Source organism: Eucyclogobius newberryi, unplaced genomic scaffold (assembly GCF_026437365.1).
Source record: "Eucyclogobius newberryi isolate DKJ021-1_F unplaced genomic scaffold, fEucNew1.0.hap1 SCAF_18, whole genome shotgun sequence".
In the NCBI taxonomy this organism is placed as follows: domain Eukaryota; kingdom Metazoa; phylum Chordata; class Actinopteri; order Gobiiformes; family Gobiidae; genus Eucyclogobius; species Eucyclogobius newberryi.
Window position 1 is genome coordinate 9,196,711 of NW_027315812.1, and position 24,075 is coordinate 9,220,785.

The 24,075-nt window shown below is 42.0% G+C and overlaps 2 protein-coding genes across 2 annotated transcripts in view; one reads left to right on the forward strand and one right to left on the reverse strand.

The window, feature by feature from the left end:
* Positions 1–1,075: 1,075 nt before the first annotated feature.
* LOC140364377 (uncharacterized) lies at positions 1,076–13,136 on the forward strand. The gene is made up of 11 exons (XM_072450483.1): positions 1,076–1,233; positions 3,380–3,421; positions 3,630–4,160; positions 5,061–5,768; positions 9,681–9,853; positions 10,313–10,433; positions 10,590–10,653; positions 11,247–11,395; positions 12,256–12,349; positions 12,491–12,629; positions 13,048–13,136. Exons 2-11 carry the CDS (start codon positions 3,387–3,389, stop codon positions 13,059–13,061), a joined length of 2,028 nt encoding a protein of 675 aa, XP_072306584.1. The 5' UTR covers positions 1,076–1,233; positions 3,380–3,386; the 3' UTR covers positions 13,062–13,136.
* A 571-nt stretch (positions 13,137–13,707) lies between these two features.
* Positions 13,708–24,075, reverse strand: part of lipib (lipase, member Ib) — a 10,879-nt gene continuing 511 nt past the window's right edge. Inside the window, exons 2-10 of the mRNA XM_072451300.1 lie at positions 22,215–22,606; positions 21,367–21,475; positions 21,197–21,298; positions 19,919–20,008; positions 19,079–19,246; positions 18,400–18,489; positions 18,210–18,318; positions 17,343–17,516; positions 13,708–13,790 (exon numbers count right to left, since the gene is read on the reverse strand). Coding sequence (XP_072307401.1) covers positions 13,709–13,790; positions 17,343–17,516; positions 18,210–18,318; positions 18,400–18,489; positions 19,079–19,246; positions 19,919–20,008; positions 21,197–21,298; positions 21,367–21,475; positions 22,215–22,606 — 1,316 coding nt within the window. The 3' untranslated portion in view covers position 13,708. The remainder of the gene's footprint in view (positions 13,791–17,342; positions 17,517–18,209; positions 18,319–18,399; positions 18,490–19,078; positions 19,247–19,918; positions 20,009–21,196; positions 21,299–21,366; positions 21,476–22,214; positions 22,607–24,075) is intronic.

A 24,075-nucleotide genomic window follows, 5' to 3' on the forward strand; every position in this document is an offset into this window, starting at 1 on the left:
CAAGTTCCAGATGAAGTAATACAAGTTCCAGATGAAGTACTACAAGTTCTAGATGAAGTATACACGTTCCAGATGAAGCGCTACAAGTACCATATGACGTATACAAGTTCCATATGGAGTATTACAAGTTCCAGATGAAGTACTACAAGTTCCAGATGAAGTACTACAAGTTCCATATGAAGTACTACAAGTTCCATATGACGTATACAAGTTCCAGGTGAAGTACTACAAGTTCCAGATGAAGTACTACAAGTTCCAGATGAAGTAATACAAGTTCCAGATGAAGTACTACAAGTTCCAGATGAAGTATACACGTTCCAGATGAAGCGCTACAAGTACCATATGACGTATATAAGTTCCAGGTGAAGTACTACAAGTTCCAGATGAAGTACTATAAGTTCCAGATGAAGTAATACAAGTTCCAGATGAAGTAATACAAGTTCCAGATGAAGTACTACAAGTTCGAGATGAAGTACTACAAGTTCCAGATGGAGTATACAAGTTCCAGATGAAGTACTACAAGTTCCAGATGAAGTACTACAAGTTCCATATGAAGTACTACAAGTTCCATATGACGTATACAAGTTCCAGATAAAGTACTACAAGTTCCAGACAAGGTACTACAAGTTCTAGATGGAGTAATACAAGTTCCAGATGAAGTAATACAAGTTCCAGATGAAGCGCTACAAGTTCCAGATGAAGTAATACAAGTTCCAGATGAAGCACTACAAGTTCCAGATGAAGTAATACAAGTTCCAGATGAAGTACTACAAGTTCCAGATGAAGTAATACAAGTTCCAGATGGAGTATACAAGTTCCAGATGAAGTACTACAAGTTCCAGATGGAGTACTACAAGTTCCAGATGAAGTACTACAAGTTCCAGATGGAGTACTACAAGTTCCAGATGAAGTACTACAAGTTCCAGATGGAGTACTACAAGTTCCAGGTGGAGTACTACAAGTTCCAGGTGGTGGCGGTAATGCACGTTTTTAAATGTCCGCCAACTGCGATCTAACTCCACCAGAAGAAGAAGAAGCAGAAGAAAAGGCTATTTCAAGCAGCGCGACCACGTTTGGAGAGTTTTACAGAAAAGCAAAGATATTTAAACTACTTTTTGGTTGGATTTGGTTCGCGGGTGCAACTTTTATGCATTTATTGCTTTAGATTTGGGACATTCTGGTTAGTTAGCTTTATTTTAGTGAAGGAGACGCATGCCGCTTTCCCGGACGGAGGTAAGGAACTGCGTGCGCTGCTAGCCATGATGCTAGCATGTGAGCTAATCAACAATGTAACCTAGAGATATATCAACACACACACGCCTTAAAATGCACATTTGATGAACATCGGGTGTGCCTGCACGTGTCTCCGGTTGTAATCTATCTAATGCGTGGTGTATCTGCATTATTTGTTTGGTGGAACTAAACTGAAGCCTTCACATCTTGTAAAAGTTAGCAGCTAGGCTAAGTTAGCATAACCAAAAAGACTGCGCCGCCTGCAAAATGGACTGTAACCCAGTTGTAAACTGAATTATGATTATTATTTTCAGCGGTATTTTAAAACATTTGGCCAGATGATTACTTAAAACATGTAGTTATTGTGACAGTAGGACTAATTGGAAAGCAGCAGGAATCCGCACTGTGTGTTCTGGTAATTGTGTAAATGAACAGATGGCACTGTGTTCTCCTGTTGAATCATTCATGCACGAATGGAACTAAGGAATCATATTTACGTTCGAGAACACGAAATGACCTCTGACCTCTCGCAATGGAGGACAGCAATAAAAGCGTCACAAATATTCAATATGAAACTCCTTTTAGCAGGTTGTTTTTTAATATTGAATCACAGAGGAGGCAACTGGAGCCAACATGAAGTGAACTATAACCTTTGCATTAGTTAACATGCGTAAATGCAAACTATTGCAGCGTGCTGACTGTGCCGTAGTGGTTGTCGGGAAGTTTTGTGGGGGTGGTCTCGGCTGTAGGACGGAGGTGTTTGTGACGTCAAAACATTAAAGCCCAACGCGAGCAAACGTGTTTCTCAAGACTTTTTCCCGCGCTGCTCGTTTCGTTTGTGTCAGAAGTGGGATTCATGATGACTTTATTTCAACAAATCAACTCCTTAATCTCCGGCCTCTTTGAGGCCGTAATGGAGGAAGAAGACAACGGGGCGCTTCAGAGGCGCGAGCCCCAGGATGCTGGCTTTGATCTTCCAGATGGAGCCAGTCCTGTTCAGCGGCGGCGGCGGGAGGAACCGCGTGCGAGTACTCTCAGACCGGCTTACCTCGGACGGGAAGATGAGCGCCCCTACGCCGTGGAGCTGGAGGCGCGCGGACAGGTGGAGCGCCAGGATGACGCCGTTGTGTCCGTGAGACCCAGAGGACTAGACCTCAGACCCGAGGAGCCGCTTCACCATCGTCCCCAACCCGCGATCGCGCTTCCCCGCTACAACCGGGAGGAGTCTACCGACGCGTACCTGCTTCAGGTCCAGCTCGCGGCACAGATTCACGGCTGGTCGGCTGAGGAGATCGCTGGACATGTCGCGCTCGCCCTGGAAGGACGGGCGCTGCAGATTTTGACGGATCTAGGGCCAGAGGAACTCCATAGTGAGCAAGGGCGGAACTTTGAAGCGATGGTGTTCCAGGAGGTGTGTCGGCGACTGGGAGTGAAGAGAACCAGGAGCACCCCATTGCACCCACAAAGTGACAGGTCAGTTGAATGCTTTAACCGAACGCTTGCCACACAGCTTGCCATCCTCACCGGCAATCGACAGAGGGACTGGGACTGTCACCTTCCCATGGTCCTGTGGGCTGTTCAAGAGTCAACGCGGTGTACTGCTGCTGCACTGATGTTTGTCCACGAGCTACGGACCCCGGTGGACCTTGTTTTTGGTTCTCCTCCAGAGTCAGAAGTCTGATGTGACTACCTTTGGACTACCTTACCCCTCGGCCTTCCAGTGGTGAGCTACCGCGTGAGCATCGGAGACAGCGGAGACTCCCCTCGCATTTGAAAGACTTTGTGGTGGACGGTTGGATTACTGGGGACAGCTAATCACGCTCAATGAGGGCTGTGTAGCGTTCTAACTTTGCTGCAGTGGTTGTCGGGAAGTTTTGTGGTGGTGGTCTCGGTTGTAGGACAGAGAAGTTAGTGAGTTGGTGAAAAAACCCTGTTACTGACTGTTAAGATTGTCATCTACAGCCTACACGAGCAAACCTGTTTCTCGCAACTTTTTCACGCACCGCTCGTTACACTATTTTAAGTCTTTATGTCAAAAATAAACAACCATTTCAAATTCCAATGTTTAGAGGTTTAAATTACATTTCTTATTCCAAATGTTTTTTTAACTGACTCACTTTAAATGTGTGTTTCTTTGTTTTTAAAGGTGTGAAATGTCACGGCAAAGGTCACACTCTCCCAGTTACAGGTTTGTCTCTTATCAAATCTCCATGACAACTGTTTTTACTGCATTACAACTGTTGTAATAGTGGTTTTGTAGCAGTTATTAACATGGTCACTTATAAATACAATCATTTAAAGTAGTCATTTATACTTGGACCGGATGTGTGCTGCTGCTTTTTTGTTTGAACATGTTTTGAGGTGCATTTTCACTGATGTTTGTATCTTGCTTTCAGAGGTTTTCCGTGGGAAGAACCACATTTCGAAGCCCAAAAGATCGCGGCTCAGGACAGGATGCCTATGGGCCGAGGAGACCGCGTTTATTGGGAAGGAGAGGATTATCCAGAAAGAAGACATCCACATTACCAACAACACATGCAGCATTCAGAGGAAGCCCATCACAGGAGAAAGCCCTCACCTCATCGCGAACTGGCACATTTCGAGAGACGAAATGATGGGCCAAAACACAGGGAGACGTATAGAGAAAAGCATGGGCGATATGAAGATCGGAGAGGACCGCCACAACCAGAGCACAACCGGAATTACGCACAAAGGGACCATGGGTGGAGGCAAGTCGGGCCTGAAAGAGAGTCTAGGGAAAGGTTTAGGGACAGGAGTCCGATAAAACAAGAGGGAAACTGGCAGAGAGGGCGAGGCACAGGGCAGCAGAGGCGGAGGACTCCCACCCACACTAACACCTGGATCTCAGGCCAAGACCACCCAGATTTAAACAGGAACAGGGACACGGATGACTCCCTTGAATTTGGGTAAATCACCAACAACACACGAGAAATCAAGGAAACACAGAGGAATCTTACCTTTCAAATCATCCCTCTCTCTACTCTGTCTGCTTTTAATTCTGTCATTTAGGTTGTAGTGGCTTGCTTTCCACCTTCTTAAAACCTCTCCTTATTGAACCTACCAGACTTAAAGCAGATTCATGTTCAGAGGTATGGATTCAAGGCACAGTGCACTGGCAAGTGCAGACTATGTCAAATGTAGCAGTGATCTCAAAGCTCATAATGGTGGAAAAGTTTCCTTTCCATTCACATCCACCTGATGGTAGCTTTGTCTCAGCGACTAATTCTCACAAACATGACCATGGCTTAAATCCATCTCTGACATTAAATAATTCATAAAACAATGGCCTGACACCAGGTGGGGGACCAAGTCAAGTCTCCCATGAAAACATTTAACTGCAGTAGTGGCACAGTTGTAAAGCATTCAACCTGAACCAGATGGTGGGCAGTTCAACTGTTGCCCAAAGTTCATGTTTTTATAATTTTTGGCAAGTCCCAAAATGCCTAAACCAAATCAAACTTTATCATGTGTAACAAAGTGCATTAAGAACCTAACCACACCCTCCCACCATCAACCCACAACCCCTGACCAATCAAATCAACCAACACACACAAACTCTAAAATACATGAGGCTGCTACAGGAATGAGGTCGGTTGAGGAAAGTTTTTGTCAAATCACTGCAACTAATTTGCTGTGGCAAAACATGTCATAACTTTTAATTTATGAACCATTTGCTGTAACGCAGTCTGGTGTTGGGCCATGTATCTAGAGCCATTTTAAATCTGAACACACAATTGTAAATCACTTCTGTTCTTTTTCTTGTTTTTCTTGTTTTGAACCATTCGCCTCCTCTTGTGCCAACACAGGTACGGGTGGCAGAAACCACACGGGCACAGGGACGAGTATGACAGAAACACTCGCGGGCCGCTCGATTTCAAACAAAACCCAAACGACCCAACGGAAGTCATGCCGCCCCCTCGACGGGAGCAGTTCAGCCGCAGCCGCGAGCAAGACTTTCCCCCGAAACCCGGGAACTCCAGATCTCTGAGCAAAGAAGACAAGAGAGGCGGCTATTTTGTGGAGAACCGCAATCACGACGGCTATCAGGAAGCGAGCAGGAGTCCGATTGCCCACGAAGGACTAAGTTTTGCTCAATACACTGACCGGGCAGCAAACAGAGGAAGGCCAGCCAACAGGGGCTGCGGTCTCAATCAAAGAGCTGGTTTTAATCATCGAGGAAGAGGACGAGGGGCGCCTAACAACCTCCCGAAGCAACAAAGGGAGAACGCTCCGTGCGAACCGCAAAGGAGTCCGTTCATGGAGGAGTTTTACGACGAGCCCAAGCGTTGCTGGGACGACAGGGAACCGGAGCAGGCGTGGAGAGACGACGGAGCGAGCGCCGACGCGAGACGAGGAGACGGAAGAGACATGAAGCTTCAGAGGCAAGATTTGGAAATGCAACGACGTCCGCAGGAGACGCGAGGACGCAACGAACCCAAGCCCAACATGATGGTCGTAACCAAGGAAACGCTGACCATCAAAGTGGACATGAGTCGACCGGTGAACAAGAACAGGTAGGTCATGGGCAGGTTAAGTTAGATTTGAGCTGTGGAGATGTCAGAGAAGCAGCAATGAGGAAAGATCGTAGAGTGGCTTCTAAATCTAGGACATTATTGTTCCCATGGAAATTTGGAGCGGAATCTTCTAAAACATTTAGGAGTGAACATCTTGTTGGTACCTAAGAAGATTTTGTTAAAGTCCATACGAATGTGATGTCTAACGTGGTTGAAGATGCTTTATGACGAAATGATCGAAAAAGAGGAATCCCGAAGAAAGCATAGATGTTACAGCTCCAACAACGATGTCGAGCTGCAGAGGATGAGCGTAAATCGGCATTCGGCATGGAGATAGCCGTGAGCAACAGAGATGCTCTAAAGAGAGAGAGAAAAGTGCAAATCTCCCCAAATCTAATGATTAAACTCACTGAAGAGATGTTTTTTTGTCTCAATTCTGAGCATGGACAAGTGGCCTGACTGTGTATTCAAGAAACCAAACAAAGGAAATGGAAGTTAGTGATTAAGATGGTCCCAGAAATGGCCGTATGAGCACCATTTCACAGGCCAGAAGTGCTGTAAAGCATGTTCCACCTCCATCTCAAGGACTGAACCTGTTTGGCAACATTTTCACCAGTTATTTTCTTTAAATTGTACCTGAAATTCAATACAATTGGAAAGTGAAGCACTGTTGAGACAAAGAATGAAGTTTACTGGAAGTTCCAGAAGGACCCAGATGGAAACCCATGTCCCTGAGATCGGTCTTGAAGTTTTTTTTTCTGATTCGACCTCATTAAAATGTCCCCATCCTTTTTTAAATGGGCCAATGATCTGCTTGAAGCTGCAGGATTTTTTTATGCCTGTTTCTTTAACGTGTGACAAAAAGGCTGAGGAATCTTTCAAGATGCAGCTGAAAATGCAACACACAGAACCACACCAGAAACGGAACCAGTTCAACTTGTACGTGGAAATAACAGGCTCTGCGATGTCATCATTTTTAGTACTGCGGTATGTTCAAAGATCTGAAAATACAAGATTGGAAGAAGCCACAGTAACAGATGTCATCAGTTTAGTATTTTTCTATTCACCGCGTTTTGCAGCCAACGTGTTCAGAGGTACAAGGCTTTCTACGTTTAATTTTATCTATACTTTTATTTAAAGGAATAATGGAGGATTTTTTTGGCGCCAAATCTGAGTCTTTCCTCGTGGCGTGGACAGCCGAGTAGTTCATTCACATGTCAATCATAGGATGCACCTGCCGCTCACCTGCAGCCTCGTCTGCTCATCCCCTGGAGAGCAGCACGTTTCCCTGTGTCTAAGCGCATGGATCTATCATAATATAGTTCCCTCAGAGTACAAGACAAAATTAAGACGGAGAAAGACGGTTCGAGTTGACTCAGAAGAGACGGAAATCTACGGAGACGAGAGATGCGATGCGATCCGTCACGGTACTAAACAAACACACAAGTAGCAGCGAGGCTGTTGTGTGCGTCGACGAAAAATCCTCCATTATTCCTTTTAACCAAGAATCTTCTCAAGAGACCCGGCCAAGCTTGCAGCAAACACAATCTACTCAGAACAGAAAGTCACAAATATTACAAACATTCAAGGAAGATTTCTTTACTTTGATCCGTATAAAAAGCATTAATTGGACACTATTTTTGCTGTCCTGGTCGTCATTTTACAAATGGAAGTACGATGGATTCTGGATTAATAAATTCTTTGGAATGCACATTTAGATGAGCAACACGCCCATGGCGTTCATGATTTTCAGTTTCAAAGGTGCCATTTTGAGGACTTCTGACCAAAAAGCATAGGCGAGTGCACCGGAAGATCTTTTTGTGAGGCTGAAGTTTTAGGTAGTTGTTGACAGGTGCTCATCAAGGACCAAGGAAAAAAACTTTCACTCTTAAAACAGTGCATATGTGCAAACATGAAGTCACTCATGTCTGACGTACTGTTATATTTAAGCTTTATTAGACAGGAAAGCCGAGTGTGAAATGTGGATAAGAGAAGAGCGTACGTGTGCTGTGCCTTAACCACTCCACCACTGGGCAGCACAAGTCTGTATTTCATCTGAAACCCATGGATATCATTTTCAGTTTTCTCTTTAAAAACATTCAATTTTGTATTTGGAGCCAATCAATCTGGACTGAAGAACTCGAGAAACAAAAACCAAGAACAAGAACCTGGAAAAGTCCACAGCCGCTAAAGGTCCTGACATGTTGGAGCACATGACGCTGCACAGGATAAATACAAGTGAATATTATTGTGGAGATGATTCCAGAGCCTGAGAAATCCCCCATCGATCAAACCATTTAAAGAACCGATGCTGAATTAGTTTTAGCAGCAAAGTGTTGGAGACCAATTCCAGACGAAGCCAAGAAAACAAACAGTGAACTTGATTTCACTGATTTGAAGATTAATCGAGATACAAATAATCTTCTCATGCCGTCCACACCAAGAACAAACAAATGGAACTCGCTCATGTTTAGTCACTGTCAACATGTCTGACGTGCCATGGCCAAATGTGTGCCACTTTGTTTTCCCCTGTACAGAACGGTGTACAATGGAAGAAGAATAACCGAAAAACACATTTACCTTTTTACAGATTGGGACTGTTGTGAATTCAAGCTCATTTCAGTCTGGAATATGAAGTATAAGCCGGAATCTCAAAGCGTCACATCTATGAAACGTCACACAGCAATCTGAGCATGTGCAGCCAAAATTAAACTAGTGAAGACAGAAGAGTATCCAAGAACCAAGAATCTTCTGAAACAATCACATGACCAAGAAAATGAAAGCTTCCCTCTGTCACAGAGACAAATGGACCTAATGGATGGTTTGTACAACGCTTCAGCTGCAAAACTGCCATATTATAAAAAAAATGAAGACCGTGTCCACCAAAGATCGTAGAAGGAGATTCAGTTGTTGTCATCTGGACACTGATGACCACAGCCGAATCTTTTCTACGACGGAGCGCTCCGAGTGGACGAGTGAGGGATTACACATCGCCCTCCACCAAAGATGTTCGATCATGACGAATCTGAACCACTAACGCGAGGACAAACCCGCGACTGCAGCTCGGGGTGGGAATGATTTCAAAGAAGCTACGAAACTGAGTTGCTAAAAAGACAAACTGGATCTTGAAGATGTTGACCAAAAGTGCAGTTGGAACAAGGACCACCACCTCGAGCGCGAGAATAACGTGGAATTTGTGGATGTTAAAGCCACACGAGCCAAATCGAGATCTGAACCCGAAAAGTCACATCATCTTCCACCCACGGAGCACGTCGCCTCAAGTTGGAGCCACTTTTAGCCACATAAACAATGCCTTTCTAGCGAGCCAAGGTCTAGTTTAGAGTAGGATCGAGTAGGATTTGTGTAGGATCGAGTAGGATCTGTGTAGGATCGAGTAGGATCTGTGTAGGATCGTTAGACTTTTGAAACGTTTGGTCGCAAAGGTAAGTCCGGTATTAGCGGTAAGCCATTTTCTTACATTTTTGATTTACAATTTAGCCATGTAAATGTGGCTCGTTCTCTGAAGACGAAATACTTTTTAAATGTAGTTTTCCCAGCTAAAATGACATGGTTTCTAGAGATGCAGTATTTGCTAAATGCTAAGGCTAATTACGCTAACATGCTAAAACCGACGCCAAAACATAAATGCTACTTTATAATTGTTCTGCAACATTTAAGCTAACGATATTGAACTAATATGTTTTAATAAACTGTTCACGGGTGAACATCAAGGCTTATTTATCCATGGTTTTCAGAGTGACGAAAAATGATCATAGTTGCCATTGCAATTCATAATTCAAACTGAAAAATATTCCATCTTTTTAACGCTGCATAGTCCCAAAACGTTGCGCTAAAAACATGAATAGACGCCTTGCTCTGGTGTTTGTGTTGACACGTTGGCTCCGTGTGCAGCGCGATGCTCTACTCGGCGGACAGGCAGCTCTCGCTCGACCTGGTGCACGTCGGCCGCCAGCGGCTCGACTTCCTGTCCACGGCGGAGAATCTGGGGGCGAACCGGGAGAACGCCGTGCAGCACACCGGGACGTTCGCCCAAGAGATCATCATGCTGACGCACCTGGTCAAAGGTAACGCCGGCGCGGGCCGCGATACCGCCACGTTTCGGATGAAAATGAGCTCTAAAGGCTTGTGTTTGAGCTTTGCCGTATTACCCGCACTATAAGGCGCACTAAAAAGCCCTTCATTTTCTCTAAAAACGCCTTATAATCCAGTGCGTCTTGTATATGGATTAATTCTGGTTGTGCTTACTAACCTCGAAGTGCCTTTTTATATTGCGGAAAATACGGTAATGTATTATTCCATTCATTCAGTGATGTGATTGGCTAGACATGAAGATAATTAACTCATAAATAATAATGAGCTTCAACATTTGGGCTCGTACTTAAAAATACCAGACATTTGTTATAAGTTCTGGCTCGTTTTATTCAACTACAAAACAAAAACATCGGTTCACCTATTCTGGTGTTTAGATGCCGTGAACCGACCGTTTGTGTTGAATATATTTGTCATATTTGTGTGCGTTTCAGAGCTGTATTTCGGAGGCGACCGCGTCACGCTGGACGAGCGATTCTCGGCGCCGCAAAGAGGCGGATACGAGGCCGACGAGCTGCACGAGCTCACCCTGAGCGAGAGGTTCAGCGCCAACCGGTACACAACTTTATATATATATATATATATATATATATATATCTATAAAATATGAACTGTTTTTGATTTGATTCCTAGTCAGTTATACAGATGATACTTTTATGTCATGGTTGAGCTTGGACTCTTTATTGATGACTTGTTTCTTGTGTTTTACAGGTTAAAAGTCAACTCCAACATGGACAGTGACGACCCACTTTTCATGAGTCAGGGCCCGCTTCAGGTAAAACTACTGTAAAATGCTTTAACGTGCAGGAGTCTGAGTCTGATACAGCACACGCCTTTATTCTTATGCAAACATGCCTCTGTTTATCTGTGAAGACCTGATTTGTAACATCTCATAGATAAAAGCCCAATGTGTGAGAGAAAAACTAACTTGTACTTACATTTAACCCTGACTTATAGCCTCTTTCTAAAAGCCCCTAAAATACTGGAAATTACTTGAAAAGTGCTTAATTTTTTTTTTGGGGGGGGGGGAAATGTACAAACCCTGTGTAAATGATCTGAGAAGAGTATTTTTAATACCTAATAGTAAACTAAAAATACAGGCATATGAAATGTATGTTTTAAAAAAACAAATGTTAATGAAATGTATTTTAGAGTGCACCCTCTTCAAACGCTCTGAACCCTCGTGCTGCTCCCACAGGTTAAAAACATCTTATTTTTGTTACTATTTATGTGTTAAACATAAAACGCACACGTTCATGTTGTGGAAGGAGGGGGAGTGTTCTACTGTCTGGGGGTCTTTCAGACCCTCGAGAGCGCCTTAATTGTACTTGAACACGTCTGTGGCTCTGTCTGTGGCTCTCTCTGTAGCTGCTGGGGTCTCCGATGGTGCGTGACCCCGATGATCTACGTCACGACCTTGAGAAGCGGCGCCAGGAGCGGCTCGACGGGGTAAAGGTCACGATCGCGGGTCAGACTCGGCCACAGCGCCCCCCACTGGCCCCTCCAGTGCACAACAGGTGAGACTAGTGAGGATGGAAGTGTGAAAAGTCAAAGTCTCTTCATGATCCACTACAACTGTCTGGGCTTTCTGAGGAGATGCATGTAAATCATACTTAGTTCCAATAATTAAACTACAATAAAGAATAAGAATAATGAACACAGCTGGCTCTGTGATCTATGGACAGTTCTGTGTCTAGTGAACAAGGACCTCCTGTGGGTATTTCATCTTTTAAATACAGAAATAGTTGCTATAACCTCTGAAGTATGCTTCATTTTGAATCAAGTAAAGTAAAAACTATTGTGTCTGTTTGTGGAATAAAACTAATGATCTCTGTGACCAGTTAAAGTTAATTCATACTAAATAAGACATTAATTGATTTAGGAAATAAAGATTTGTAGGAGAAAATTATAATTCTGGGTTCAGAACACAGGATTTTATGCCTAAATGTTTGAGTGTCTTTGAAGTTCTCGGTGGGAGACATAAGCGAGCGACCAGTACAGTGGAGACATGTGTGTTTTTCTAAATATACCGTAAACCAAAATAAACATTTGTTAATTCTGTTCAAATTCAACCACTCATTTGTAACAGGCGTCTTTCAAATGCAGAAGACCTTTCCTCTCTTATACCTTTGAGAACGGAATATACCTTATATAACTTTGACCTCAAATTGCTGTTGATTCTGCCCAAGTTTGTTCTTTTTCTCAGTTTCTGGTATTTGTATCTTTCATCTTTTTGCTCCTGAGCTGCACAAATGAACCACGTGTTTCTCTTTGTTACACTTTCAGCCTTTAAAGTCATTGTGAAAACAGACGATCTTAAAGGTTGTATAATGAATCCACCTGATCCCTTTTTATTGAACCCGTCCTCTTCCTGCAGTGAGCCGATGTTCATCCGTAACCATGACGTCGCGGGCGAAGCAGAGACGTTAAACTGGGCTGACGAGCCGGACGGGGGACGAGAAGAACCAATGGTGAGGAACTAACTGCATCTTCACTTGAAATACCATCGACTGTCGCAGCATCGACACTAGAGTCTCATCTGAACAGAATCCATCCTGTGAAGCACATGGTGGAACTGGATCTATATCAGAACTGTGAGTCTTTCCCTCCAGCAGGGTCCGAGGAGAGGGGGGCCTCTCCGCTCAAACGCTCCGTTTCGCAGGAACAACCGACAAATGAGGCGACCAAACTATCGCCATAACAACAGCGGCCACATCAACAACAACAACGACAACGACAACAACAATGGAGGTAAAGGTTCTGATTTTAAATTGTATCTGAAAATTCACCGTAAAAGATTCACAATATGTTCATTTACCTTTTAAAAAACTGTAGAATGTTAATAATTCCAGCTTTAGCAAAGTAATCACTATTTATTAAAAGTGTCAAATATAGATTATATTATAAATTATTAGTATATTAGTATAAAGTAGTAGTATTTTTTTGTATTTTTAGTATTTTTAATATTAGTTTTTTTAGTATTAGTTTTTAGTGTTTGCATTTTTTAATTATTAGTATTATTTTTAGTATTAGTATTTTTAAAATATTTTTGGAATCATTTTTTTTTTTTTTAGTATTACTGTATTACTATTAGTAGTATAAGTGTTTGTAGATTAAACTGTTGAATATAAATACTCCTAAAGTGTCCTTGTGCTTGTGTTTTTCACAGGTCCAAACTGGTGACGCTTCAAAATGTGACACTATCAGTTTTATTTGTATAATTTCAAACTTCAAATATTTTTATGTTCATGTTCCGCATTTCTCGTAATAAAGAAATAATGTACGTTCTGAATGTGGCTTGTTATTTATTTCTATTATGAAGATGATCCTTTTCCTGACCAGTTTTAAATGTGAAATGTCATGTAAAAGCATGTATGTCCACTAGAGGGCGTTCTTATGTGTTAATTATTTTATTTTTTAGATTTTCAAAACAAATTTAACAAGATTTAAAATTCTCGTCTCAAGTTTTGTTTTACTACATTTATCATATTTGTCACCCTTAAAAAAAGCATTGTTTTGAGATTAAAAAAATAAAAGTGAAGTTTGATAGTGAAATATCAACCTTTTCTTTGACAATACATTGAAAACCACAGAAAAACTTTAAAAATTGTACCATTTTATTTCCAAAAATACAAAAGACAATATACAACGCTCAATACAAAGTCGCTCTGTTGATTTCATCCGTCTCTAAACTTCACACTTCAAATTCATTATGTAAATGAAACGATTGGAAAACTGGCCGCTACCTCAAAGCATCATGGGAAGTGGAGTCTTTAGAGCTGAAAGGCACATCAATAATTCTAGAGTGATTGTACTTTATCTTCTTAGGCTCAGTTTGTGTTGCAGGGCAAAGGTCGAAACGACACCTCCATGTTTTCTTCCATAAAGATGTCGAACCTGCACATCACCGGCCTGAAAATCATATTCACAACATTCATTACATAAACCAAACCAGGGCTAAACTAAAGCAGCTCTAAACCAGGGCTAAACTAAAGCAGATCTAAACCAGGACTAAACTAAAGCAGCTCTAAACCAGGACTAAACTAAAGCAGCTCTAAACTAAAGCAGCTCTAAACCAGGGCTAAACTAAAGCAGATCTAAACCAGGACTAAACTAAAGCAGATCTAAACTAAAGCAGCTCTAAACCAGGGCTAAACTAAAGCAGATCTAAACCAGGACTAAACTAAAGCAGATCTAAACCAGGACTAAACTAAAGCAGCTCTAAACCAGGACTAAACTAAAGCAGCTCTAAACTAAAGCAGCTCTAAACCAGGGCTAAACTAAAGCAGATCTAAACCAGGACTAAACTAAAGCAGATCTAAACCAGGACTAAACTAAAGCAGCTCTAAACCAGGACTAAACTAAATCAGCTCTAAACTAAAGCAGCTCTAAACCAGGACTAAACTAAAGCAGCTCTAAACTAAAGCAGCTCTAAACTAAAGCAGATCTAAACTAGGACTAAACTAAAGCAGCTCTAAACTAAAGCAGCTCTAAACCAGGGCTAAACTAAAGCAGCTCTAAACTAAAGCAGCTCTAAACCAGGGCTAAACTAAAGCAGATCTAAACTAGGACTAAACTAAAGCAGCTCTAAACTAAAGCAGATCTAAACTAGGACTAAACTAAAGCAGCTCTAAACTAAAGCAGCTCTAAACCAGGGCTAAACTAAAGCAGCTCTAAACCAGGACTAAACTAAAGCAGCTCTAAACTAAAGAAGCTCTAAACTAGGACTAAACTAAAGCAGCTCTAAACTAAAGCAGCTCTAAACCAGGACTAAACTAAAGCAGCTCTAAACCAGGACTAAACTAAAGCAGCTCTAAACTAAAGCAGCTCTAAACCAGGGCTAAACTAAAGCAGCTCTAAACCAGGACTAAACTAAAGCGGCTCTAAACTAAAGCAGCTCTAAACCAGGACTAAACTAAAGCAGCTCTAAACCAGGACTAAACTAAAGCAGCTCTAAATTAAAGCAGCTCTAAACCAGGGCTAAACTAAAGCAGATCTAAACCAGGACTAAACTAAAGCAGCTCTAAACCAGGACTAAACTAAAGCAGCTCTAAACTAAAGCAGCTCTAAACTAGGACTAAACTAAAGCAGCTCTAAACTAAAGCAGCTCTAAACCAGGACTAAACTAAAGCAGCTCTAAACTAAAGCAGCTCTAAACCAGGGCTAAACTAAAGCAGCTCTAAACTAAAGCAGCTCTAAACCAGGGCTAAACTAAAGCAGATCTAAACTAGGACTAAACTAAAGCAGCTCTAAACTAAAGCAGCTCTAAACCAGGGCTAAACTAAAGCAGCTCTAAACCAGGACTAAACTAAAGCAGCTCTAAACCAGGACTAAACTAAAGCAGCTCTAAACTAAAGAAGCTCTAAACTAGGACTAAACTAAAGCAGCTCTAAACTAAAGCAGCTCTAAACCAGGACTAAACTAAAGCAGCTCTAAACTAAAGCAGCTCTAAACTAAAGCAGCTCTAAACCAGGGCTAAACTAAAGCAGATCTAAACCAGGACTAAACTAAAGCAGCTCTAAACCAGGACTAAACTAAAGCAGCTCTAAACCAGGACTAAACTAAAGCGGCTCTAAACTAAAGCAGCTCTAAACCAGGACTAAACTAAAGCGGCTCTAAACTAAAGCAGCTCTAAACCAGGACTAAACTAAAGCAGCTCTAAACCAGGACTAAACTAAAGCAGCTCTAAATTAAAGCAGCTCTAAACCAAGGCTAAACTAAAGCAGATCTAAACCAGGACTAAACTAAAGCAGTTCTAAACCAGGACTAAACTAAAGCAGCTCTAAACTAAAGCAGCTCTAAACTAGGACTAAACTAAAGCAGCTCTAAACTAAAGCAGCTCTAAACCAGGACTAAACTAAAGCAGCTCTAAACTAAAGCAGCTCTAAACCAGGGCTAAACTAAAGCAGCTCTAAACTAAAGCAGCTCTAAACCAGGGCTAAACTAAAGCAGATCTAAACTAGGACTAAACTAAAGCAGCTCTAAACTAAAGCAGCTCTAAACCAGGGCTAAACTAAAGCAGCTCTAAACCAGGACTAAACTAAAGCAGCTCTAAACCAGGACTAAACTAAAGCAGCTCTAAACTAAAGCAGCTCTAAACTAAAGAAGCTCTAAACTAGGACTAAACTAAAGCAGCTCTAAACTAAAGCAGCTCTAAACCAGGACTAAACTAAAGCAGCTCTAAACTAAAGCAGCTCTAAACTAAAGCAGCTCTAAACCAGGGCTAAACTAAAGCAGATCTAAACCAGGACTAAACTAAAGCAGCTCTAAACCAGGACTAAACTAAAGCAGCTCTAAACTAAAGCAGCTCTAAACTAGGGCTAAACTAAAGCAGATCTAAACCAGGACTAAACTAAAGCAGCTCTAAACTAAAGCAGCTCTAAACCAGGACTAAACTAAAGCAGCTCTAAACTAAAGCAGCTCTAAACCAGGGCTAAACTAAAGGAGATCTAAACCAGGACTAAACTAAAGCAGCTCTAAACTAAAGCAGCTCTAAACCAGGACTAAACTAAAGCAGCTCTAAACTAAAGCAGCTCTAAACCAGGGCTAAACTAAAGCAGATCTAAACCAGGACTAAACTAAAGCAGCTCTAAACTAAAGCAGCTCTAAACCAGGACTAAACTAAAGCAGCTCTAAACTAAAGCAGCTCTAAACCAGGGCTAAACTAAAGCAGCTCTAAACCAGGACTAAACTAAAGCAGCTCTAAACCAGGACTAAACTAAAGCAGCTCTAAACTAAAGAAGCTCTAAACTAGGACTAAACTAAAGCAGCTCTAAACTAAAGCAGCTCTAAACCAGGACTAAACTAAAGCAGCTCTAAACTAAAGCAGCTCTAAACCAGGGCTAAACTAAAGCAGATCTAAACCAGGACTAAACTAAAGCAGCTCTAAACTAAAGCAGCTCTAAACCAGGGCTAAACTAAAGCAGATCTAAACCAGGACTAAACTAAAGCAGCTCTAAACCAGGACTAAACTAAAGCAGCTCTAAACTAAAGCAGCTCTAAACTAGGACTAAACTAAAGCAGCTCTAAACTAAAGCAGCTCTAAACCAGGACTAAACTAAAGAAGCTCTAAACTAAAGCAGCTCTAAACCAGGGCTAAACTAAAGCAGATCTAAACCAGGACTAAACTAAAGCAGATCTAAACCAGGACTAAACTAAAGCAGCTCTAAACCAGGACTAAACTAAAGCAGCTCTAAACTAAAGCAGCTCTAAACCAGGGCTAAACTAAAGCAGATCTAAACCAGGACTAAACTAAAGCAGCTCTAAACTAAAGCAGCTCTAAACCAGGACTAAACTAAAGCAGCTCTAAACTAAAGCAGCTCTAAACCAGGACTAAACTAAAGCAGCTCTAAACTAAAGCAGCTCTAAACCAGGGCTAAACTAAAGCAGATCTAAACCAGGACTAAACTAAAGCAGATCTAAACCAGGACTAAACTAAACCAGGGTGTCTGGTCTGGGACTCGCCTCTCCGGTTGGTCCAGCGGCGTGAATCGGACCCTCACGAGTCGGATCTTGTACCGAGGCCCGATTACGTTCCCGGTGTTGATCCTCATCGAGATTTTCTGAACCGTGGAAATGTCGTCGTCGAACTGGGCCAGAAGTCGAGTGGAGGTGAACTGCTCAAAACGTAGCAGTTTACTGAAAGAACCAAAAGACAAACCGTCACTCAACCATTGCAGGACGGGGCCAGACGAGGGCAATGTGGGGCCAGACGAGGGCCAGACGGGGGCCAGACTTACTGAGTGTTTGGTGGAAATGCTACGTTTGTTTGATCGCCTGATAATAGTGTGTGAATATATTCGTGCATTTGTTCACTAGAGTCATGATGGTGGCAATGGCACAGGAGTCAGGACAGGTGCAGGAGTCAGGACAGGTGCAGGAGTCAGGACAGGTGCAAGAGTCAGGACAGGTGCCAGCCTCGGGGGGGACGGGGGAAGTGGCCCCTGGCACTGGGCCTGGGAGCGGCTTAAAGGGACAGATCCAGCTCCACATGAAGGTCCAAGTGTCAGAAACATGCTAAAGGTTTTCAGGCCTGAACAGTTGGACGTAAACCGGCCGCAGTGATGACAGTTTGAGATTTCATTCATTTTAATGTATGTGGCCTAAATAAACGGATTCACATTAAGCACACTTCAGGAGCCCTTAACAGCACTTGGTGGACTCCGTACGTTGTCTATGTCTATGTAAATGTAACTGAAAAGATGTGACATTATCTCAGTAAGTGGGACGAGGGACAGGTGCTTAAATGGTTTTACGGGACGACCAAATCCGAAAGAGGATAATGCGGTCGAGCTGGAGCAGGAAGTGTAACTGTTTAAAGTGGTGACTCACTGGTCGACTCTGGCCTCGGTGACGCTCCTGCCGCTGTGCAGCCGGATGTAGACCACGCCCCATCGCAGGTACTGGTTCCACGTGACCAGGTCCACTCTGTAACTCAGCTCTGGACAGAACCAAACACCACAGTCAGGGGAAAACATCACAGTTAAACTCAGTGTTAAGAGAGAGAAGAGCTGGTACTGACTTCTGTAGGGCAGAGTGGACGAGGTGCTGAAGAACACTTTGGTTTGTCCCATTCGGAGCAGGGCGTCTCTCCACGGGCTCAAGTCATACACTGCACACACAACGGGACAGAAGAGGTGTTAAATCCTGTAAAGGGAGCGGAGTATGCACCGACAACACCACATTTACAAATATTAATGCGCCAACAACAGAGAAAACTCCAGAAATTTGCTATAATGCCTAAGGTCAAAATGTGACTGACCCCCAAAGGTCAAACCATCTCACTCCAGGTCATTTCTGCTGTGATCCACCCAATGCCAATAAAATAATTGAACAAATAAAGAAATTAAATAATAATAATTTACTGATACTTACTTTAATAAATAACTAAAGGCCAATTTCCTTTTGTTTATGGCTTTAACTACTGCCACTTACTGACTGTAAAGACACAATTCAAATTAAATTGAGTTCAAACAAGGAAATGTCCTCACAAAAACTGGCTTGTTTTGTTTTGTTCACACATTTTAGGTCATCATTTTTCAGGCCATCCAATTCTACTGATGTTAAAATGTTCTGTTCCACCTTGTGATGTCATTAGGGGGTGGTCCAGAAAGTGCAGCATCTCAACTTTGAAGCGCGCAGCTACTGACAGCAGACTCAAACTAAACCTAAACTTTGTTGTTGTTGTTATTGTTGTTTACCTAGTTTGGGGCAGGGGGCGGGTCTGAAGGCCTCACAGTGGAGACAGTTGGCCTGGAGGAAGTCGCTGTAGGACGAACAGGGAAACGCGGTGATGGAGCAGGTCTGGTTCAGGGCGCAGAGATACAGGAACATCGCCCTCTGGTGGTCGCACACGAAATAGGACTTTCCTGAGGTCAAAGAGGAAATAAAATGGGTTGTGGCTTTATCAATTAGTGACAATCAACTTTGAGCATCAGTATAATCCCATTTATGAACTGCAATAAATCACAACAGAAAATATCACGATAAACGATGATGTGTAACTATTATCAACTAAGGCAGCAACTAATGATTCATTTAATGGTCAAACGATTATTTCTATTGTGCATTGAGACTTTGTAAATACATTTTTAACCAAACAAACGTGATAATGTGGTGAGTGAAGGCTGCTAGTGAGAGAAGTGTATTTGAAAATGTTTGTGAAATTTAATAATGCCCCTGTCTTTGTTATATGGTTATAAAAAGGTATTTTGTGTGTATAATGCAAATGCTAAACACAATTATGATTACGATGATCTAAATACAATTATTTTGATAGTTTGGTTGATTTTTTAAACTACTTTATGCCACAGAATAACGAGAACTGATAATGAGTCACAGAATTGACTTAGTTACATCCCAAATCTTGTCATAGAAAATTGTCAATGTCAAAGTATATTGTATATACACATGAATAAACAATAATGACTCTGTTGAAAGGCCAGAGAAAAGTTCCCCCCTGTAACTTTGGCGACCACCAAAGTGAGTGTTATTCATATATTAAACTAAAAGTCATAATAGTGATTATAATATCTAAATACCTGCAAAGATGGTTTTGGGACATCCTGGTTGGTCGGCTCCTCCGTTAGCGTAAAAGTCGATATGACCATGAGCTCCTCGCAATCCAAACGCTGAAGAAACACAAATACTCGGATTAAACACAAGAATAAAGATGTCCTTTTTTGGTGGCTTTTCTGGTGAATTCAGTCTGGGATCTCCCCCTTTCAGTCATATAGTTTGATATTTAATCTACTCAGGGTTCAATTTTTTTTTTACACAAGATTCAAATATGCACGTAATATGTTGGTTTAACTGTCAAAAGAAGAAGCCACTAAAAAAGCACCAAAAAGCAACACAAAAAAATCTACACAAAAAATCCACAAAATAATCCACAAAAAAGAATTCACAAAAAATTCCCCAAAATAACCCATCAAAAAGCCTCCCAAAAAAAAACCAAAAGCAACCAAAGAAGCCATAAAAAAACCAGAAAATAAAAAGCACCAAAATATCCACTGCTTCGTCAAAAGCTGGTTTTGGATCTCTGCTTCTCTGTGCTGTATATACTGTACGTATGCTATGTTATTGCCTCAGGGCCCTCTCAGACATCAGTATTGTTTCATCTGTGGCCCCTGGGAAGCCACTTTTAACAGTTGCTTCAGAGTGCTTTGAACTGTACACTCCAGTCTGGTGTTGGAGCTCGGAGTCCTGTCCCATAACTTTCCCCTGAGTCTAATGTCTCTCTATTGGACAGAAGTTTCAAAGGTTTCTCATTTCTCCAAACTATTCAGCATTTACAGTGTTAATTACGACAAGACATTTGAAATTAGTTTGAGTGAAATTACTATGTTTATGTCTCGCTTTATTATTCTACAAAATACCAATAGGTAACATCAACATAAATTTAAACATTTAGTCGATGGAAATGTATGTCATTCACTTTCATTTTACCGTATTTTCCGGACTATAAGTCGCACCGGAGTATGAGTCGCACCAGCCAAAAAATGCATAATAGAGATGAAAAAACATATATAAGTTACACTGGAGTATGAAATGCAGTTGCAAGTGTGAAGATAAAAAACAATATCACATTTGTCACAGCATAGTATAAAGTATATAAGTAGAAATATAAGTATAAGTCGCACCCCGGCCTAAACTATGAAAAAAAGGTGCGTGAATACGATAGTCGCTACAATTACTTTTTACTTAGTTTTATAGCACTTACAACACTGACAAAAACACTAGACCTGACTACGACACTTTAGTTGACAAAATGAAGACGATCAGTTGTATTGCTGGTGTTGCTCTGTGGCTGCACTCACAGTCCATGTCCGTGTGCAGGACGTCCACAAACTGGGCGTCGCTGGGATCCAGTCTCTCGTCGGGGCTGGCGCTGGTGAACATGGGTCCGGCCGGGTCCAGACCTGAACGATCGAGACAGTTTCAGGTGAATAATCTGTCCCGTCACAGTCCGTTCGGTCAGCGTTTTTACCTGTGATGCGCCCGATCTTTCCTTTCAGCTGCGCCCCCACAAACCCGGCGAGATGAGCCCCCAGACTGACCCCGATCAGGTGGATATTGTCCAGAGACGTGCCCTCCTCCTGAAGCGACACACGTGAGACGTTTCATCAGTCACATTTGCGGATTTTATGGTTCTTATCACTGTAAATAGTTCAACGACTTCTCTGTCAGCAAAAATTACACAAAAGTGGAATTATTTTTCCCCTATAGCTTCAGAAAGTGCCATTATTCAACTCCAAAGATGTGATTGTTGTTATATAAAAGGACTTTACGCCGTAAGATTAATATGACCATCAATATGAGCACCTGAAAAAAGCATGACATTTTCTCCTTTAAAGTAAGATAAACACATGCATTTTCTTACTTTAAATCAAAACGCTGCTGTATTAAGACACTTGTTCTACCGACTAATTTATAAAGTCTAATCATGATAAACACTACTTAATTTGTAGCACTAATTAACGCACATCATGTTAGTCAAGGTTTTAATTAAGTTTAATTAAGTTAAATATTCAGTCAATGTAAATATGTAAGTAAATAAATAAATAGTTACAATGAAAATAAATGAAAATAAATGAATATAAATGAAAATAAATGAAAATTAAATGAAAATTAAATGAAAATTAAATGAAAATTAAATGAAAATTAAAATTAAAATTAAAATTAAAATTAAAATTAAAATTAAAATTAAATTAAATTAAATTAAATTAAATACAAATGAATAAAAATGAATAAAAATGAATAAAAATGAATTAAAAAATTAAATTAAAAATAAATAATAATAATAAAATAAAGTTCCGCAGTGCCCCTTTAACCGACCTGCATGTTGAGGATGAACTGGGTCAGGTTCTGCGCCGCTTCTCTGGTGTAGGTGACGGCGGTGAAGTAGTTGAGGTTCGCCGCGCCTTTGTTCCAGTCCACCACGATCACATTCACGTCGTCGCGCGCCAACAGCTGCTGCACCAGCCGGTCGATCCAGATAGGGGGCGCTCCCGTGGGCCTGTATCCGTGCACGACGAAGGCCGTGGGGCGCGCTGGGTCGAACAGTGGCTGGTGCCAGGGGCCGTGGTGGAGGAGCTCGCGCCCGCAGTGGGCGTTGGAGCGCGTGTAGAGAAGGAGGCGCACGTAAAGCAACGTCCCCATGAAGCAGTGGGACAGGTTCAGGTCCGTGAAGTCATCGCACAGCTCCGAGTCGCCGCTCTCCTCCTGACCTGAAGATGGACACCAAGGACAGTCATTTACTAACTGATGTTATATATGTCCATGTTCAAGCGAAAGGTCAGATCTGTGGAGAGGCATGACTTTCAAGATAGTCAAGAGTCATACAAACAGCTAAAATGTAACGTTAGAAGGACGGTCTAATGCTACACTGCGGAACATTCCAGGGAATACCATCTCCATGGCCAAGTGAAAGGTCAGATCTGTGGAGAGGCATGACTTTCAAGATACATTTGAGTCATAAAAACAGCTAAAAGGAAACAAATGTTAGAAGGACGGTATGCTAATGCTACACTGCGGAACATTCCAGGCAATACCATCTCCATGGAGACATCTTTAACATATCTATTTACGTAAATGTGTTCCTCAAACTTGCATTTTTGATGTTTTACTGCACGAAACGCTTGTGTTCTTACAGTGTGAGCGCGCTTGCATCTCCACAGACCTGACTTACTCCACAGAGCTTGCTCCTCCTTGTTTCCATGGAAATGTTGTTCCTTTGGCTGTAATAGTCCACAGTATGGCATGAAACGTCACTATCTCCATGAAGAATATGCAGAAGTCTGGTTCATGTCCATTATCACAGGTGACGTGCATAATACAGACAGTTACTCAGTGTTACTTTACTAAAACTACTTTTAATTAGATTTTTTTTCAAGGAATTGTCTAAATCTTCTGTCTGTCAGTCAGAATCTCCAAACAGCAGCTTTACTTTTCTTTGCATTTGCCCAGATACATTTAGAGACCAAACTGTGCCCACTTATACTCAGCAGAGGGCAAAACAACAAACTGTGGGTCAAACTTAAAAGAATCATGGAGGATTTTTTGGCGCCAAATCTGAGTCTCATTTCCTGGTGGCGTGGACAGTCGATTAGTCCTCCCACATGTCAATCATCCCTTTCATCCTACAGCACACCTGCAGCCTCGTTCTACCTCGTACCCAGGGTAGCAGCACGTTTCCTCGTTTGTGCATGCGTGGTTGATATGCCGGCGTGTGTAGCGAGTTCCTTCAGTTACAGGACAAAATGACGACAGAGAAAGACGAGCTCAGAAGAGACGGAAATCTGCAGAAACGAGAGATGATGCGATCCGTTGCGCTCATAAACAAAAGCACGTGTAGCAGCTGCGCATGCGAACAGTTGCTTGAGTTCTCAAATCGCCGAAAAAACCTGTATTATTCTTTTAAAGGTGCACTGTGTAACCGGAGGGTCACCAGGCTGTACTCAAAATACTTCTTGGCAATATCAGTACAGAGATTATGAACCTGCCGACAACTGTTGAATCTGCTGGTCTGAAAAGTGGTTTATTCGTGGGGCGACTGTATTCAGATGAAGGATATTGTGTTTTTTCTCGCAAACACAGGCAAATGGCAGAAAAACACTCAGACCCAGACTTTGCCCTAGTGGCCGAGAGCGGCGTTACACTTGGCACAGTGTAAGTGTAACGCACTGGCCCGGTTTTT